At 35.4% G+C, this 20178-nt stretch overlaps 2 protein-coding genes across 3 annotated transcripts; one reads left to right on the forward strand and one right to left on the reverse strand.

Moving 5' to 3' along the window:
* Positions 1-735: 735 nt before the first annotated feature.
* Positions 736-10203, reverse strand: Brix1 (biogenesis of ribosomes BRX1). Its single transcript, XM_046422271.2, has 10 exons — positions 10006-10203; positions 7087-7198; positions 5847-5890; positions 4109-4179; positions 3814-3863; positions 3638-3711; positions 3433-3483; positions 2898-2999; positions 1417-1545; positions 736-1184 (listed from the first exon to the last, which is right to left on the reverse strand). Exons 1-10 carry the CDS (start codon positions 10162-10164, stop codon positions 915-917), a joined length of 1062 nt encoding a protein of 353 aa, XP_046278227.1. The 5' UTR covers positions 10165-10203; the 3' UTR covers positions 736-914.
* Positions 10177-18659, forward strand: Rad1 (RAD1 checkpoint DNA exonuclease). Of its 2 annotated transcripts, none has more exons than XM_046422272.2 (6): positions 10177-10423; positions 10856-11126; positions 12055-12163; positions 12915-13173; positions 14928-15026; positions 15805-18659. In XM_046422272.2, the coding sequence occupies exons 2-6, from the start codon at positions 10932-10934 to the stop codon at positions 15980-15982; spliced, it is 840 nt and encodes a 279-aa protein (XP_046278228.1). In that variant the 5' UTR covers positions 10177-10423; positions 10856-10931; the 3' UTR covers positions 15983-18659. The 2 variants fall into 2 exon arrangements, with proteins under 2 accessions (XP_046278228.1, XP_046278229.1); XM_046422273.2 differs by lacking the exon at positions 10177-10423 and adding an exon at positions 11292-11389 and having other exon boundaries at positions 10988-11126.
* The last annotated feature ends 1519 nt before the right edge of the window (positions 18660-20178 follow it).

Below are 20178 nucleotides of genomic sequence, written 5' to 3' on the forward strand. Positions count from 1 at the left end.
GACTCAATTTTATAAAATGTATATGTATTATAAATATTTCTATCTGTCCCATGGTCACTGGAAGACTCTTTTTTCCCATTACTAATCTGTCTCTAAGATCTTAAGCCCAGAAATGTTCTGGTACTTGACTTTTTCTTCTTTTTGTTTTTTGCAGTTCAGGGGATTGAATCCAGAGGCAGTCTACCACTGCATCCCAGTCTTTTTTATTTTGAGATGGGGTCTAAGTTGGTAAGGTTTGTCTCTAATTTAAATTAGTGATCCTCCTGCTTCAGCCTCCCAAATTGCTTGGATTACAGGCATGTACTACCACACCCAGCAAGACTAGGTTTTAAAAATAATCTATACCCATTGCTTCTAAAACAAAATTGTAGTATACAAAGTGCTTTCAACATAGGTATTAACTCATTTGATTCTCAAAACTTAAAAATTTTAATGAATTCTCTTTTGAGGTGAGAAAAAGATCAGAGATTAATTTTTCCAAGGTTTCATTAATTGGTGACTCTAGGAGCCAAAGCTCAGTTAAGATGCTTTGCTATCTACCAGGGTATCCCTATTTTACTACTTAGCAACTATGCTCCCAAAGAGCCCAAAGCCTTTGTATGTAGTAAGAACCCAATAAATAAATTGAATTTCATTGTTGCTAAACTAAAAATTCTAACCCAAGAAAACAATCCTAAACCACTGAGCATACTAAGTTTTTAGTAATATCAAATAAGCTGACAAGAAAAACAAAAGTTAACTGATGAGTTCTGGTGATATTTTATTTGGAAAATGATAAGCATCACTGATTTTTAAGATTTTTTTCTTTTAAATGGTACACTAATTAGACAAAAGGTAGTCCTAGATAAAAGTATTTACATACTCAATACAAAATAAATACACAACAACTGAAAAACAAATCTTTATCCATTGATTCATTTTGCATTCCCACTGTTCACCTTCTGGTTCATTTTTCTTTGCCTTTTGTAAATCCTTTTTTTTCTTGCTTTCAAATCGACTTTTGGCTCTGGTTTTACCCACTGTATTTCTATTGGTTTTTTCTCAGCTGGTGTAACAAAAACATCTTCAGTGGGATCATGTGGAAGAATAGTCTTTGGCTCTTTCTTTCGCAGTTTCTGCACATCTTTCACTTGCTGTTTCTCTTTGTATTTTGCAGCTGTGATAGATCTTATGATACGCCGATGCTAGAAACAACAAAGATTAGGTGGTTTTGTAATAAACATTTTATATAAGGCAGACATTCACTTAGGAACTCTGTTCCTTCACCAGTGTCATGAGAAAAGGTAGTAATTCACAGGTATATACATAACAAAAACCAAAACTGGTTTCACAGTTTTAATAATTACTTTAAGAAATTATTTTGGTCACAGAGTTCTGGTACACTGAAGACCACTAAACAACAACAAAAAAGCTTACCATGTTTGGTGACTGGTAGTGAGGATTTTCATATAAAGTTGGTCCTCCAAAACTTCCTTGAAAAATCTTTATAAGATTCAAGACAAAACGAGGTCCTATTTCTACAAGAGCAGCATCTTCTTCTATGATCTTTAACAGAAGGGAAAGATTCGTTTTGGTTTGGATATACAACTCAAAACTGGATATACCCTCATTACAAATGTGCTAAAACAACTGATATTCAGTAAAATTAAGGTAGAGACATGGAGAAAACTCGGCAAGTGCCAAATCATCAATATTTTCTGAATCTATTACTAGTTACAGGAGGTTGTTCTGGAAAAATACGTATGTTTTCTCAATATGATCTTTAAAAATTGACTAATCTGCTGGAAGCAGTGACATGCCTATAATCTCATCGGCCCAGGAGGCTGAGGCAGAAGGATCACAAGTTCAAAGCCAGCCCAATGCAACTTACCAAGACCCTGTCTCAAAAACAAAACAATGATTAAAAAAAAACAACACCTGGGGATAGGGCTCAGTGGTTAAGCACCTCTGGGTTTAAACATAATACCAAAAAAAGAAAAAAAAAAAAATTGACTAATCTGAATTTGTTTCATATCTTGCTTCTCACAAACATTAACACTGTATGTTGGTTCAGGTATGTCTGCCCTCAGAGGTTAAGAATGGAATATACTTAATTCATATTGCAAGGAGTCTTATATAAAACACACAGGTAAGAGTCCATATGCTGTTTCAAATTTTGTACTTGCTGCTGTCATTCACTTCTCAATCTTTCTGCAGACTTATTCTACCAAATTTCTGCTTCAAGATTTCAAGAATCACCTCTTCTGAATGAGTCACAGTGTGACTCATCTAATAGTTCTCATTGAATGCTTTCTACAGAAGTCATGTTTGTCTGTCTTATCTCCTCCTTGCCCCCTGGATAGATAGTAACCTTTGGAAGAAAAACATATTTTCTTGTATTCTTTACATAAATTCTTTAGCAAAAATTTGGAACCCTAATTACACCAGAGATTTTCCTTTTTTTTACTGGGTATTGAACTCAGGTGCACTCGGCCACTGAGCCACCTCCCCAGCCTTATTTTGTATTTTATTTAGAGACAGGGTCTCACTGAGTTGCTTAGCGCCTCACTTTTTTACTGAGGCTGACTTTGAACTTGTGATCCTCCTGTCTCGGCCTCCCAAGCCACTGGGATTATAGGTGTGTGCCACTGCACCCAAAGATTTTCCTTTTTATAAAAATGAAACATACCATGGCTTGTGAACAAACCTGCACTCCATATTAACTCATGACCATGAAAAGACGAAGACAGAGATCACTTAAAATATGAGTAACAGACAATTATTTATTTGCAGTAAACCTCTGAGAAGGAAATAAGACTATTTAAAACAAAAGGACTTACAGGTTGCATTTTCTATGTCTACAAATAATCCCACATACCTTACTTAAATCTATAATTTAAAAGCAAAGTAAAGCTAACCTGAAAGTTCCGAAACCATATTCTGTTATCCAAAATGGTGAAAGTAAACACATGGTCCACAAATGGTTGGCTTTTGGGATGATATCTGGGTGTACTAAAAATCTAGTTTAAAAAAAAAAAAAAAAAAACATTAATTACTTATCACAAGGCGTTTATGAATTTTTTTTGAGGGAGAATTTTTTAATATTTATTCTTTAGTTTTCAGTGAACACAATATCTTTATTTGTATGTGGTGCTGAGGATCGAACCCAGCGCCGCCCGCATGTCAAGCGAGTGCACTACCACTTGAGCCACATCCCCAGCCCTTTATAAATGTTTTTAATAAGTAAGTTAATAAAAAGTCTAAAGGAAGACCTTAACTCAGAAGGCTGAGAATCAAAAGTTCATCACCAACCTGGGCAACTTATAAAAAGACTAGGCATCTTGGTAGTAGAGCTGCCCTGGATTCAATCCCTAGTATCAGACACTCATACAAAAAAGTCCAAAGGAAGACAGTCACTTCTTACTAAAAATGCTTTCTAGGAAAGATATTTACCTGAATTAAGAGTTCTTTTAACAATGAATAGTGTGACAATTCATCGAAAGCCTACAAAAATGAAAAGAACATATTATTTGACAGTAGTAGAATGCATAACTTAAAATTGTTCTTTACATTAACTAAACCTAATTATATACACAACTATATCTACTAAAAAACAGCTATGCAAATAAGAAAATCAGACACTGTATGAGAAACTTACCGGGTCAAAAGACAAAAGGGGCCGAGAACCTTTCAAACAATTTCCTGTCAGCTTTAATTCAGCCAGGGTATGAACTAGAAAAATTAAAACAAAAACAAAAATAGTTGTAACTTTGACTCAATTATTCCAAATGATTATTAATTTTTTCTTTAAAAAATAAAACTGAGTTAACTTACTGTTTTGAACAAGGAATTTGGCAGATGGCCCATGAGGTGAATTTGAAAGCCTGGAATATATGAGGAAAACTTTTAGAATTTAGAATATAGTATATGCTTACCACCTATTCACGAAGATACCATAATATGCTTATTGAAATATTAAATTTTCTTTAAAGGCTTCAAATTTTGTGAAATCAAATGAGTTTGCTTCATTCTCCCCTCTTTTACGTAAAAAACTGAAAGGATTCTATTACATACGAGGTACAAAGAGAAGCCCATTTAAGTTCAATGCAAATCTTAATAATCCTCTTACCACATATAGAGATCCTGTTTTTTCTTAGCTTCAAAATAGATGCATTTATTGCAGTTTTTCATTTCACAGACCTAAATGAAGCAAAGTACAGAAAAATGTATATGATACAAGTGAGAATGTAATTAGTGCAATTCAAACAAATTTCTCCAAAAACATTTAAGCAAATTAATAGGCCCCAAGGTCTACACCTAGGTGAATTTATTCTTCCCAGAAATATTTAAAGTTCCTCTTGGGTAGGATGTCTCAAGAGTTTTCTGAGAAACTCTTTGGTAGACGTATCTATCCTACTCTGTTTCGCCTAGCATTTTAAAGCAACTGGTCTCACTTTTGATTATTGGTACTTCTTCCAACCATAGTCCTATTTCCAAATACAAAGACTGAAAATAAATGCCCTAAAGATAAGGCACACCACAATTAAACGCATCAATCTTATGAATATACCATCCTTACAGAATCAATGCTTTTATAGTGGTTATTTTATCCTCAACTTCTTAGGTTTTTTATTTTAAGTTCACAAAATTCAAGTTTTTCCTCCTCATTTATACTTATCATATTTCTTGATGATCTTGTTCTATAAAATCATTATAGGATTGGTGAAAAGCAAAACCATGTAAAACCTACTCCAAGTTGAACTGTACTTCAACATCTTGAAGGTTCACAAAGTAACCCTTAAGGAAATACACAAAACACAAGAGCAAACTCTTGTATTATGTTGATACACATAAACTCAAGCTATCCCATATGATATTCATAAATTACTTGAGACTTTAAACCTAGCAACTTTAAAAAAATATTAGGCCCAATGCTTTTGTATCATAAAATTACTGGTCTCCAAATAAATAACATTAAGTTTGTGCCACTTCTAGGCCTCTGGACTTTTTTTTTTTTTTTCTACATAGCATGTTCTTCCACACATATTTCTACTTAAGACTCTACCAAATATTAAGTTGAACAGCATTCCTTCAGAAAGGCTTTTCCAGTTTAGCTAAGTTGCCAAAAACCCATATGTTGCTTTACTTCTATCTCCTTGAAAATTATAAATTTTCTCTTCCCTCTTTGAAATTATAAATTTTGTTTATGGCCCACCTTGTTAGAATGTAAGCTCCACAACAGCAGGGGTAGTATTTTGGTAAACAATGATTCCGTAGTACACAGAATAATATTAGAGCAGAGATTTAAAAATTTGTGCTAAATGAGTAAATAAAAGAAGCTTTCTAGTAAAAGAACTATCTTAAAACAATTATTTTGAAAACTATTCTTTCAAATACAGGTTTAATATCTTCAATAATATTTTAACCTACTACTAGTTTATACTATTTAAGAACAAATCTCACATATATCACTTTTTTGGCACGATTATTTTTATAATGTGGATTTTCTATAAATATCCAGTGACTTTAATTTTATTTTATACAGATTGGTTGATAATTTTTATGAATATCTACTATGAATTTTGTACAATATAGACATTATGAAAGAAAGCAAATGAGGTATCTTTGTCTTCAGGAAATTTCAATATGCTTGTTGAGACACAATAAACACAGAATTCAGAAATAATATATACTGAAGCACTAAAATGTGAGATATAGGAAGTACTATAAAAACATAACAGGTTACTGAAGTGTAAAAATTTGAATATTCTCATAAAACAAGTTTAAAGTCATCAAATAATTGACTTATATTTTAATAAGGCATCGTTAAACTTTCTAAAATATTTTGCTATAGTTTCTAAACTTACCTCGTTAATCACAAATAACTTATCTTTACGATCCATTTTAGTATCTATAAAAAGAAAAAAAACTAAGTAAATGAAAGATTTCAAAGCTATTTCAATAAATTCACATATTACCTAGGAAACAATTTCTGGTGTTTTTGTACTGTTTGGCAAAGAGATTTTCACAATTAATTTTCAAAATAATCAGACCCGAGAATAAACAACCTTTGACTGATTCCTTTTAAGTATGAAGAAAACAAGTAATTAAAAACTAGACCTCAAGAATCATTAACAGTGTTTTAAGCAGTTTCTCAAGCTCTAGGTACAGTCATCCCTCTGTATCCAAGTAGGACTGGTCTATATCCAAGGACGATTGATTACAGGACCCAGTGCACATACTAAAATCTATAGATGCTCAAGTTCCTTATATAAAACCATGTAGCCAACTGCATAAAACCTAGGCACATCCTCTTGTATACCTGAAATCATCTCCAGATTACCTATAATACCTAATGCAATGTAAAAGCTATATTAATAGTTGTTATCCTATATTGTTTAGGAAATAGTGACATAAAAAAAGTCTGAATATATTCAGTAGTTTTTTCCCTGAATATTTTCATTCTGCAGTTAGTTGAATCTACAAATGGAGAAGCCAGGGGTCCAGATGGTTATATTCTATGAACCCTTTTCAAAAATGGGAAAATTCCCAAACTGAAGATTATATCCAAGGAGCCATTCAAGAAAACATTCACTTAAGAGAGCAAAAATATTAACCAATGGCAATATCTTTTAATATCAAGTCACAGTTGTCAAAGAAAACTTTTAAAAAATGATTTTGGATTATCATAGAAAAATTATACAAATTAGAATTTCTCTTATTAGTTTCAGAGATATGAAGACATTAAAGCCTACCCCAGTTTAAGCAGCACTGGTATAAAGGACCAAGCTATTACCTAGAATTAAAACCAAAAGCATCTCCCAACACAGACACAAAGCATTGTAATGAAGACATTCCTAGACTGTTTTGAAAAATGTTTCAATGTTAGGGTACCTATGTAAGAAAGTGAACATCTATTGATTTCTATAAAGATTCTTATGAAATATTCATTTAATAAATTGTGTTACTTGAGGATACACTTTTGAGGTACTCTCATTCTCTGTTTAACCAGATGAACAAATGAAGAGAAAATACATAAATAACTGTAAATATATAAATATGCAAGTTTATAAATACAATTTCTTAAAATACTTGCTATAAAGGCACCTGCTTTAGAATGAGGCATCAACATTCTCAAGTCCTGCATTAAATGTCTTGTTCTGAAATTTATTCCTCTAGAAGAAAAAATGAGAATCCGTTCCTTATTCTTCCATTTGCCCTAAAGAAAAACAAAATGTTAAAAGATCTTAAATCTTGTACTGAACCTATATATATATATTTTTTTTGGGGGGGTACCAGAGATTGTGCCTAAGGTTGCTTAATCACTGAACCACATTTCCAGCTCTTTTCCGTTTTATTTATTTTTGTTTGTTTGTTTGTTTTATGTTTAAATTTGAGTTAGGGTCTCACTAAATCCTTAGAACCTCACTAAGTTTCTGAGGCTGATCTCTAACCTGTGATCTTCCTGCCTCAGCCTGTGGAGTCTTGCCGGGATTACAGGCACAGAGCCACTGCCCCCAGCATCTTGTTTTTTAAAGATAGTTTTAAAAGCTTCCAGAGCTGGGTATGATGGTGCATGCCTGTAGTTTCAGCTACTGAGGAGGCCAGGGCAGAAGATCACTTGAGTCCAACAGTTAGTGATCAGCCTGGGCAACAAAGTGAAACTCCGTTTCAAAAACAAAAAACAAATTAAAAATAGTAAGCCAAACATTCACAACTCTTTTTTTCAATCTCTTAATAACATTTACTAAACACATCTGCTACCCAGAAATGCCCTCCTTCTTTCTTTACTTTTCTGTTCCTCATTTTCATTCTTTACAATTCCTCCTCCCAAAATTCTAAAGTTTTTGTTTTTCTCAGTCTCCTTTTTTGTTAAATTGTTTTTCTCTCCATTGGAGAACTTATTCTTATATTCTCTACAGAAAGGAACTCTCTTTTGCCCTAATAACCCAAGTATTTGACTAAAGCCTGAAACTCAACTCGCAATACTATAATATTATCTTATCCCTTAAATCTAGTAAACTTCGTTGCCATTTCTTTTTTTGATGTTATCATCATTTCAGTCCCCCAGACTCTGAACCTTCCATTTGCACTTATTTTCTTATATTATCAGCATTGCTGAATGCTGTTAATTTCTCTTTGCAACAGATCTTAATTCTTTTCTCATTTACAGTGTCCTTACTTAGATCCTTTTAACCTTGTATGAAGGGCAAATCTCCTAAATGGCTAACCTTCCCAGAAACAAGTTCCTCCAATAGATATGGCAGACTAGCCAGTTCAAAACACTGTTGGAATCACAATCTCATCTCCCAGAGTTTTCCAAATTGAAAATGACATAGCTTTAAAGTTGTATTTTAAAATAAACTTTCACTTTTTACAACCAGTATCAATCCTACACTTCAATCTGGTTCTGCTTTTAGATTTTCAGTATTTCCCACTTCAACACCTTTGGCTAGTTCTTTTTTCTTTCCCTTGGACTGTTCCCTTTCATTTTGAACATCAAAATCCTACACTTTAAGATGGGCACAGTTGTGCAAGTCAGTAATCTCAGCAGCTTGGGAGGCTGAGGCAGGAGGAGTTCAAAGCCAGCCTCAGCAAAAGCAAGGTGCTAAGCAACTCATCGTGAGACCCTGTCTTAGGGCTGGGGATGTGGCTCAGTGGTCAAGTGCCGCTGAGTTCAATCCCTGGTACCCCCGCAAAATCAAAGAAACAAAACAAAACAAACAACGTTACCCTTTAAGATCCAATTCAACATTAAGTCTCATAATTTCTCTTATTATCCTAGGATAAAAATAAGCTCTAGCTCCAGTGTTTCACACAATGCATAACTCAAGGCCATAGATTCTTTCATATTTCTTTCCAGCTCCTTAAAGGAAGAGTGAGAGCACTAACATTTACTGAAAATCTACCAGATTTTTCTCTGGCTTATTTTTCCCAAAAAGTCTTTTCATCCTCTGAAACGGGCAGATAACAGCACAGGATGTCACTGTCTACTAATAGGGAGGGGCTATTAATTCACACTCCTCTTTCATTCCTTACAGTCACTCTTTTCCCAGAGCTTGCCATCATACCACACAGGGTCAGGGCTTGAGTACTCTGCTAGGTGCAGAAAACACTGAAACTAATAAAGACAATCCTTGTCTCCACAATATTCCACCTGGCTCAAGGAGCTTTCAGTTGAATAAAAGTTAACTCCAACTAGAACTTGTGCTCATTTTCCTTTAAATAAAATCTATCAATTTCTATGAATTCTTAATTTCCTTTTAAATTCCAAAATTTCAGGAAAAGGTCACGTTCTAGTCATCTTTGCAATATCAAATGCCAGGGGAAGCCTACCTCGTACACTACAAGGCACATTAAAAGTTTGTGAAAGGCCAGCGGGTGGCGCCTGTCTGTAATCTCAGCGGCTCCTGAGGCTGAGTTGAAACTCAGCCTAGGTAACTCCGAGAGACCAAAAACGGGCGGTGATGGCTGGGGACATACTGATCAATGGTTCAGCACCCCTGGGTTCCATCTCTGGTACCAAAATAAAAAGTTTGTTGAACACAGACAAAACTCATGCTATCTATCCTAATTTTCATTCCTGAATTAAACACCTGTTCAAATAAGTCCGAGTCAATCCCCAGAAAAACATCCCAGTTTAGATAACACGCTTCAGGATCCCTGAATAACACTGGCTGACTATTGCGGATATGAAAATACCAACCACAGGAAAATATATTCCCTATAGCAAGAAATAAATAAGGAAAAGCATTTTGCTAGAAAAAGCCTGAGTAACTGGAAAACAGAATGCTAAAACTGAGCACCCCGTTGAGTTGGGTAAGAAATCTACAGACTGCCGCCTCCGGGAAGACGGCCACGTGCGCCAGGATTAGAAGTAAACAATGCCCAGTTCAGCCCAGCGGACCATTGAGACCGCTCCGGGGTAAAACTCGGGATACTCCGGAAACAGCAGAACTGTAGTTAGCCCCAAAGAAAGCGCATGGAGCCGCCCTCGCAGGTGTAACCCCGGAGCAGCTCTTCTACCTTGCAAACGGGACCTGGGATACGGTCTTTCTCTTCTTCCTCCACCTCTTCTGCCTTGACGGGCGACTTAGATAAAGATTTGGCATCTTTTTCGTTTCTTTTTGGCTTCTTCGCCTGAACCGCCAAATCCCCACGCCGTTTCCTCTTGGTTGCCACCATCTTGCCTCACCGCCGTAGCTCTACTTCCGGGCCGGCCGCTCGCTCCTTTTTCCGGTCTCTATGTTACCATGCGCTGGGCTCTGCAGTCCTATTCCACTCTATGGTGCCTCTTTCCGGTCTCGGCTTTCTAGGCCTCCTTCAGCTCTGTGGTGACGGTGGCCGAGGTGTCAAGCGGATCTGAAGAGTGGCGGGATTCCCTTTTCTTCCTTCGTGGTTTCCTGGCTGGGAAGAGCTCTCAGGCCCCTGACCTACCGCAAAGGTAGGATTTCGGTGCCGTGGGCTTTCTCCACTAGTGAGGGGCGGGTGTTCTGTGGGTTGGTGAATGGGGTGACGGGTTTTTGGAGAGTCTTCGGAGGCTGACGCTCGGCGGCTGGCTCTAAACAAGCTCTGTGGGTATATCCGGGTTTGACTGTGGAACCGACCCCAAATGCAGTTACTGTATCCGTTTATTTCATGGTTTGCAACTTTTCAAATATCTCTGGCCCCATACCGAAGACAAGGAGACCGTAGCTCTGAGAGATTAGTAATTCCCCCCGCCCCGCCACCCAGGTAAGGGACGGTTTAGTGGCGGAGGCGGGGCTCAGCCTGATCCGTCGAGTTGAGCTCCGGGGGCCCTTCCAGCCCGCACCAGCGTGGCTAGGGATCGCCGAGCCTTGCCTGCGCTGACGCGGCTTACTGTTGACTCTCTCAGGCGTTTCCTGATCCTCGGGTGCAGTGTCGGCCCCAACATCAAGAGCTTACCCTCGGGGCCGAATGAGCAGTGGACCATGCCCCTCCTAACCCAACAGATCCAAGATGAGAATGAGAACAGCTTAGTGGCCAGCCTTGACAACGTCAGGAATCTCTCTACTATCTTGAAAGCTATTCATTTCAAAGACTTTGCCACATGTTTCGCTACTAAAAATGGAATCAAGGTTACAGTGGAAAATGCAAAGTGTGTGCAAGCAAATGCTTTTATTCAGGTATGGGAAAAAGGCACCTGTGAAGCCTGTGACATACTCTTCACCCAGTTTAATGAATTCAGAAAGTCTCACTAGACAAAATTCAAGTAGAGAACAAAATGTCATTATTTTATTTTATTTTTTAAATCTTCTGGTAACAAATTCTTTTCCTATCTTGTCTTTCAGAGATAATGGTTAATAGTGAGTGGTTTATTAATCTAAACTATAGGACACTCTCTTCTAAGTATTTAACTCCTTTAATCCTCACAATACACCTATATAAGGTAGGCTTTGTTATTATTCCCATTTTAAATACATGGAAACTGAGGCACAATAAAAGTTTACCAGAGTCTTATAGCTGGTAAGTAGCTGATTTGGGATGAAAATGTTTTTTGTTCTTTACTATTACATTATTATTACCTCCCTATTATTAAAAGATGTTTTTTACTTTTATTGGTGATAACACAATCTGTCCTTAAAAAGTAATAATTATATGGATCAGATTCAGTTCAGCATGTTTCTGAACACTGAAGTGCACAGTATGGCCTCAGAGATGGAGAAATAAATAAGATATGGTTCCCCAAAAGATACTGAAAACTAATGCATATATTATAAAATTATCTATTTTCCAAGTGATCTTACCCATGCTGATAAACAGGAAAAGAAGACAAAGGAACAGGAGATAGGTTTTGATCCAGGAATGGAAATGAAGGACCCATCACAAGGCTTTGCCATGGGATCTGTATCACTGTTACACCTTTGATATTAAGCTATCGAGTAGTGGTCTAATAGGTGTAACTGAGAAAACTAAGATGTTCTCCATAGTAATCAGAAATCCTCATGGCATTAGCACAATATTGTAATTTTTAAAACATTTAAAGTGAAAACTAGAATCTACCTCATATTTCATTCTTTAATATAACTCCATTTTCATGTTTATTCTTTGTAGGCTGAAATATTTCAAGAGTTTGTTGTTCAGGAAGAGTCTATTACTTTTCGAATTAATTTAACAGTCCTTTTGGACTGCTTATCTATTTTTGGATCAAGTCCTATGCCAGGTGAACCATTTCATTTGTCCTTATAAAAACATAAAATATTATACAGAATGATCAGAAAAATATAAGTTCTTTAGAATATACATAATCATTGTTTTTTTAGAAAATTAGTTGGCAATACATTTTTCAATGGTCACAATCATCCATTAAGACTTATTCCAATATTAAGTGACTTTTCATTCAGTAAGGAGAAAAAGCTAAACTGTCTTATCATATTTCTCCTTTAATGGTTTTGAATACCAAAATTCATACCATCATTAGTCACGCTCTTTTCTCCCAATTTCATCTTAAAATTTGAAGAAATGTAAAGACTATCTCCCAGTAGTAGTTGGAAGAATTCTTAAGAGTGAATACACTGACATTATAAGTACAGACATTAAAGTAATGCACTGTTGCTGAAATTGAACCTTCAAGAAATAGCATAGCCTATACTGCAACAATTGTGTTACTTGTCAAGTTAGTCCATGGGTAGATTCTCTGTCCTGAAATGGGTGTGTGTGTTTGTGCATATGATCAGTGAGCTATTTCTGAGGTATTTTGGGCAAGCTAATATTGATTTCAGAAAGTTAATTTTGCTCTGGTTCCCAATCTTGCAATTTTTCAGATTATAATTTCTTTTAAGGAGATACGCATATGATAGAAATTTGGCAGAATAAATCAGAAAATATTCTTAAGGAATTTAGTCTGTCATTTGGAGGAGAAGCTGAACACAGAGCCATAAAGACAAACCAAGTATGATTTCTTTCTGTTGCAGGGACTTTAACTGCACTTCGAATGTGTTACCAAGGCTATGGTCACCCTTTGATGTTATTTCTGGAAGAGGGAGGAGTGGTAACGGTCTGCAAAATCAATACTCAGGAGCCCGAGGAGACTCTTGATTTTGATTTCTGTAGCACCAATGTTATTAATAAAATTATTCTGCAGTCAGAAGGGCTCCGTGAAGCATTTTCTGAATTGGATATGACAAGTGAGGTCCTCCAAATCACCATGTCTCCTGATAAGCCATATTTCAGGTACTTGAGAGAAGTTATGGTTCATGTGGTCTGTATTTCCTTTCTCCATTTACACATTGCTGAGGTTGCAGAATTTTTATTACCCAAGTTCCTAGAACTTCCAGAACTTTAGGGAACTATTGTTCTTCCCTCATAATTTTAGACCTTTAGAAACTTAAGACCTAAGAAGTTAGGATTTCATATTTGGTTGTGTTGGTTTATAGATGAAAAGCTGACTCTCTTAATCCATAATCTAATGGCCTTTTCATTATGTTACTATTTACTGTTGTAGATTAGACCACAACATGAGGGAAACTGGGTCTAAATATTTGGAAAATGTATTTGTATTATATGGTATTTTTTCTCTTTTTAGTGCAGGATGCAAAAGAAAATAGATATTTCTGATATATGGTTTATTTACTCAGTATCTGTTGAGTACTTAACATATACATATCTCTTTTAAGATTATGGGAGTAACGGCTTAAAATTAAGGTAAAGAGAAAATATGTCAAAAACAGACAAAGAACAAAACTGCAGACCACTGAGTACCAAAATAATATTCAAAAATGCTTGAGTAAATAGCACATGAATATACCACTCAGAGAGCAATGGCCAAGGTAATTTCCAGCAGGAATACAATGTTAAAATGATAAAGCTGCCCCAAAATATTTATTCTCTTTTAAAACATTTCAGAATATTGAAGAGTAAAAGAACTAAATCCAAATGGAATAAAAGGTATACGCTCTTTTTGTGTCAAGTTTCAAAGAATCACAGGTCCTTTTAGTGGCATTAGGCAGATAAAAATTTGGCTTAAGCTATGTTAAAATGGTAACCAAAATGTTAATCATTGAAAGCCAGTTAACCAGTATGACAGAGGCTCCCCTTCTAAATAGCCTCTGTCTGCATGGGTAACTAGATGAATCATGGCATCTTTCATTGCCAGCGTGGGAAACAGTTTGTTAGTGGGGAGGTGGGTGTTAAAATTTTTGTTCTGGATATGTTAGAATTTGAGGTGCCTGTGACACTGCTGTACCAGCAGTACAGCACTCAGGAAATCAGTCTACACTGCAATTTAGATTTGAAAATCGTCGTCATTGCTGGAATGATGCCTAAGCACAAGATATTCAGAGAAAGGTTTGTTAGAAACAGATAGAAAAGATGGATCCTGGGAAAAGCAATATCGACAAGATGTGGAGTGGAGATGGAGCTTGGGGAAACTTACACCGAGGTCTGATCACTGTGCTCATGTTGTACTTATCAATGTGCTGACCCATAGGAAATGCTGAACAAGTTTTACAAATTAAATCAACATATAAACATTTTAAATTGCCTAAATATAGCTGCAATGTTACCAAGGAAGGAAAGCCATAAAACTCTCAAGAGCAGTCCAAGATGCAGAAAAACATTGTGACAATAAAGATTGGGAAATGGTACCCAAACATTGCAATTGATTTAGATCAAGGTCTTCCATCATACTCCATTTCTCATTTCTGTTATGTATTTCTAGGTTTACGGATAAGGAAAAGTCAGTGTCAGAGTAGGATGTATAGACTGATGTGACTGTCTTCAAATTAGTTATTAGTTGCAATTACCTGTACTCCCACAGCATCCTGTGGGAACCTTTATTATGATGCTTCTTAAAGTATGATATAAATATTTGTTATATATGTCTCTTTCACCGTAAGTATGAGCTGCTAGAGGAAATGATTTCTTTATTTGGATCTGAATGTTGCTTATTGTTGGACCAGTGAGTAAATGCTCATTTTCTACTATAGGTTATCTACTTTTGGAAATGCAGGAAGCTCCCACCTTGATTATCCCAAAGATTCTGATTTGATGGAAGCATTTCATTGTAATCAGACCCAGGTTAACAGGTCAGTTCCTAATATAGAGGTTGTTATTAGTGATAAAGATGAAATACTTGTTTATTTATTTATTTGTAGGGGAGTGGGGGTTTGAACCAGAGGCACTTTACCACTGAGGTATACTCCCAGCCCTTTTAATTTTTTTAGTTTGAGATAGGGTCTTGCTAAGTTGTTGAAGGGCTCATTTGGTTACTGAGGCGGACCTTGAACTTGCAGTCCTCCTGCCTGAGCCTTTCAAATTGCTGGTTTTATAAGCTTGTGCCACTGTGCCCAGCTTAAATACCAAATTTCTATCAACAAAAAATACCTGACTTAGACACTGTTAATAAAATTGCATAGTATTTAAAAAAAAACGAGTGAGAGGGGGTTGAATTTACTTGGAGGTTTGGAAGAATAAGTGTGGGTGAATAAAAATAACAAAATATTAGCAAACTGGATAAGTATTTGATTGAGGGGGTGGGTACCAGGGATTGAAGTCGGGGGCACTTGACCACTAAGCCACATCTCCAGCTCTATTTTATTTAGAGACAAGGTCTCACTGAGTGGCTTAATGCCTCTTTTTTTTTTTTTTTTTTTCCTGAGTCTGGCTTTGAACTCACCATCCTCTTGCCTCAGCCTCCTGAGCTTTTGGGATTACATATCTGTGCCATCATGCCTAACTAATGTTTAATTTTATTTTATATTTGTTACTTAGTAGTAGTTCTTGTTTAAATTTGTTCATTCCTTAGAGTTAATGAAAACTATGTTAAGTGTATCCAAATAATAGCTTTTTATTTACTCTTTACAGATACAAGATTTCTTTACTGAAACCCTCTACCAAGGCATTAGTTTTATCTTGTAAGGTATCTATTCGGACAGATAACCGGGGATTCCTCTCATTACAGTACATGATTAGAAATGAAGATGGACAAATATGTTTTGTAGAATATTACTGTTGCCCTGATGAAGAAGTTCCTGAATCTTGAATATAAAAATTCAGTAGGTTTATGTGTATATTTAAGAAAGATTATGTTCTCATTTTGAGTACAATACTCATGATTTCTTGTTGGATTTTCTATAGGTCTCTGTAGGCTAACAGTTGTTATGTATTTCATAAATAAATGTTTTCATGTAGACATAGACTATCCAGCTTTTTGGACTATCCTGTGGTTCTATCTTTTGAACTCATGGGAATAATTGTGAGTCAAGGTGAATAAGTTATGATCTGTTCTGTTTAAGTAGAATGCTTAATAGACTTAAGGTTTTATTTTAATGAAGTTACATTAACAAGGTTCCCCCAGGAAATCCTGATGAGTGCCAAAATTTGAAAACCACTGTTTTGAAGGATTCTTAAAAAAAAAAAAAAGGTGATACTTAAAAAAAAAGTATTTATTTTTTAGTTGTAAGTGGACACAATAGCTTTATTTTATTTTAATGTGGGGCTGAGGAACCCAGTGCCTCACATGGGCTAGGCAAGCACTCTACCACTGAGCCACAACCCTAGCCCCCTAGAGGTGATACTTTTACATGTGATTTCTTCACAAAATTCTGAGGTTGAAGCACTGTCAAACCAGTATGAATAGTTCTTCAAATGGTTTCAAGTATGTCTCTTGAAGAGCAGGGTATAAAACAGTCTTCAGAATTATAGATTTTCTTCTCAGAACTGTTTGGAGCAGGAAGTACTATTATAAGTGTTTAATAGGAACCTTCCACTTGCCTGTAATAGCTTCTTGACCAAACCAAAATATATAAAACCAATTATTAAGTTATTTTGTACTTTCCTGGGTAGTTTTTAACTGAAATATTTTATATGATTTTGTATTTAAAATAAAATATAATGCTAAAATTATCTGTTCTTTAAGAGATAAAATACATGACTAAAATAAAGTGTCTGTTTTTGTTAATAAACCAGGTAACAACATTTTAATGTCTCTCAGTCATGGACTAGCACCACTGAACCTTTGGATGTAAGAGTTCTTCATGGGGGGGGGGGGAACTGTCCTCCCACTGCAGGATTCATTTAGCCTCCCTGGCATTTACGCATTAATGCCAGTCATCATGACTACCTCCTCCCTCAAGTAAAAGTGCTCCAAACTTTTGAAAGCAGAGAATGATAGTAACCCATAAGGGCATCTGTGGAATGCTCTACCTTAAAACAGACCCCAGAGTATTAGAAGAAGTCCAAGAGTATTGCAACAGGCTCCTTCAGAACCGCTGCAGACACCTCTTCCTAGTCACATACACAGTTCTTGATGTAACCCAGGGTCAGTACCTGACTTACCTAACTGGCAAGTCTCCCAGGCAATCTTGGAATGCTCTGCTGCTACACAAGAAGTTAAAATTTTGTAAAGTGTAGTTAGTATGTGTTCAAGAAGGAAATGAATGACTCTACTAAATGTTAGAATATTTTTTGTTTGTTTAAACACCAAGAACAGAAAATCTAAAACATAATTATGAAATTAATTAGTTAACCTTTCAGGGTCTGTAATTTTCCCTTATATTTAAAATAAGGTTGTATTATAGCAGTTTTAGAATTTGTCTAAGAGGTTTTCAGTTTTTACTAGACCCACCCTTAAAAACAAATTAAAATTAGGGTAGTTATTTGGGGGTTGGTTCACTGATTTGTTCTATACTTGAACAGTGACTAGGATAATAATAAGCATTTAATAAATGTTTGATGAAAGAAACTCCACTTTCAGATTATCTTTAGCATTTTACTGATTACTGTTTAATTCTGCTTACTTAACTCTAAATTTATTTCAATCTAACATTTATGAAAACACTGCCCATATGTATAAATGGATTTAATAAGGAAGGATGGATAATTTTTATACATTGAAAGCTATCATTTTTATCTATGTGTTTTTAGCTATTTTAGAATCATTTCAGTTATTTAGAATTAAATCATCAACATCAAGGTGCCAATTTAATAAAAAATTGTCTTTCTATGTGTGTTTTATTTGACCTAGGGATTTCCGTATTTCACTCCATAATGGTTGCCACTGCATTAACACATATTCATGAGTATTCTTCTGTGCATTCTAAACTTGTACCAGACAGTTTAGTAATAAATGAATAAGTAATACAGGCACAATTTTTTAAAACTTCACATAATGGTCACACTCCACCTTTTTGCAAAAAAAAAAAAAAAAAAATCTGCCACAATTATTTGGTGAAATAAAGTTTTCACTTTGTTTTAGCTCTAGTGTAAGATTTCTAGGGAGAGGGTTTCCTCAGGCAGAGCTAGTGACGCTGGTGACTACAAATTTATGTGTAGCATATGGAAGAATATAATCTTATTTTTAATAATTTTATTTTTGCTTTTTTGAAGTTTATCTCATTTTTAGTAAAATTGTACTTAGCATGAATGGGTAAGCAATCTTTTAAAAATTTTATTCACTATTTGATGTGCTTCCACCTAGAATTGATGAAATGCCTCAAAATAATAAAATCTGTTAAATTTGATTTTTCTCATAAAAATCAGACGACAATCATTTTTATTGTAAGCCATAGAATTTCTGTGGTGCTAAAAGAAGTTCTAATAAAAAATAGTTACAGTTGCTGAAAGCGTAGCATGTGGAATTTTCAACAGCTTCCCTTCTTCCCCTTCCCTGTCTCTCATCACTGGAAATAAAATTTATTGGATCCTGAGGAACTGGAGAAGTGTGGTGTTTTTTGTTTTTTGTTTTTTTTCTTTTTTCTTTTCCTTGATTATATTTGTAATTTGCTTTGGTTCAGAATACAGAAATACCTGTAGCAGTTGCCTATGGCATTTCTGATTAGGACTCCAGCTGTTCCTCCCTGGATGGAGTGGGAAATCCTTTAGAGCTACATGACTGCCAGGGGGGTGCTTGTAACCTGACATACAAAAGCAACACTGCCTATTGTGTTATAAGTGCTTCTGGTATTCATATCTCAGTCATGGCCTAAGTTTTCGATAATCAGAGTAAATGAAGCAGGTTTTCTTTTTTTTTTTTTTTTTTTTGAGAGAGAATTTTAACATTTATTTATTTTTTTTTAGTTATCGCGGGCACAACATCTTTGTTTGTATGTGGTGCTGAGGATCGAACCCGGGCCGCACGCAAACCAGGCGAGCGCGCTACCGCTTGAGCCACATCCCCAGCCCTGAAGCAGGTTTTCTTTTTGAAATGAATAGTTTGTTGATCAATATGTACTAGTAGTGGCTCTCAATTTGTAAAGCTGGGAATATTCAGGATATGTGAACTGTTTCATCTATTTGATCTGGGCTTGAATTTCTTTTTTCCTTCTAATTTGGTACAGAGGCTTAGGAAAATATTTGATCTTCCTCTCAAAAATGTCAAGGTACATTAGCTCAGGTAATTAGAATAAATGTAAAATTTTGGGGTTGTTTATCCAGATTGCTCATTTTCACTAAATTCAGAAAGTAGCTTGGTTCTTATCTATAGTTTCCCTGTGAGAATTCAATTTTATATGAGATTGTATTGTGTTCAACATTTCTAGTGTATTTTCTTAAGACTTCGAAATTTCACAAAACCGTAAAATTTTTAAATTCTTCAGTGGAGCCCAGAGGATTTTTAGGGCAGTGAAAATGCTCTGGATGATACTGTAATGGTGGATACAAGTCCATATATATAAATTCATGGAATGTACAACAAGAGTGAACCGAAATGAAAACCATGAACTTAATGGTTATATTTAGTGACTTTAACAAATGTACCACTCTGGTTGGGGGAATGTTGATACTGAAGAAGCCAATGCATGTGTGGGGACAGGAGGCATACGGGAAATCTCTACTTCATGCTCTATTTTGCCATTCACCTAAAATTGCTTTTTAAAAATAAAGTCTTTCGGAGCTGGGGTTATGGCTCAAGTGGTAGAGTGCTCGCTTAGCACCTGTGAGGCACTGGGTTCAATCCTCAGCACCACATAAAAAATAACGATATTGTATCCACCTAAAACTAAAAAATAAAAATAAAAAATAAAGTCTTTGGAAAAATATTGGGGAGAGCAAACATAGGTACCAACTTACTTTCTCAAGGTTATAAAATTTTACCATTCACCATCAAACACTTTATCATAAAACATTAAAATTAACATCTCAAAATAGCAACTTTACATTAACTATGAAGAAAAAAGAAATAATAAATAATTTAAAACCTCAAATGTAAGAATAGATGCACCATGAAATTTTATTTTATAG

Source organism: Marmota monax, unplaced genomic scaffold (assembly GCF_021218885.2).
Source record: "Marmota monax isolate L192 unplaced genomic scaffold, Marmota_monax_Labrador192_F-V1.1 WCK01_AAM20220418_F8-fsc00077, whole genome shotgun sequence".
In the NCBI taxonomy this organism is placed as follows: Eukaryota; Metazoa; Chordata; class Mammalia; order Rodentia; family Sciuridae; genus Marmota; species Marmota monax.

Bases quoted from the DNA above. Each gene is read 5' to 3' on its own strand.
- Rad1 (XM_046422272.2), top strand. From the start codon at position 10,932: ATGCCCCTCCTAACCCAACAGATCCAAGATGAGAATGAGAACAGCTTA. The intron at 11,127-12,054 runs GTATGGGAAAAA...TATTCTTTGTAG, and splicing joins AAGCAAATGCTTTTATTCAG to GCTGAAATATTTCAAGAGTT. The intron at 13,174-14,927 runs GTACTTGAGAGA...TTTCTACTATAG, and splicing joins CCTGATAAGCCATATTTCAG to GTTATCTACTTTTGGAAATG.
- Brix1 (XM_046422271.2), bottom strand. From the start codon at position 10,164: ATGGTGGCAACCAAGAGGAAACGGCGTGGGGATTTGGCGGTTCAGGCG. The intron at 3,712-3,813 runs GTAAGTTAACTC...TAATTTTTCTAG, and splicing joins CAAATTCCTTGTTCAAAACA to TTCATACCCTGGCTGAATTA. The intron at 1,546-2,897 runs GTTAGCTTTACT...CTTCTGTTAAAG, and splicing joins TATGGTTTCGGAACTTTCAG to ATCATAGAAGAAGATGCTGC.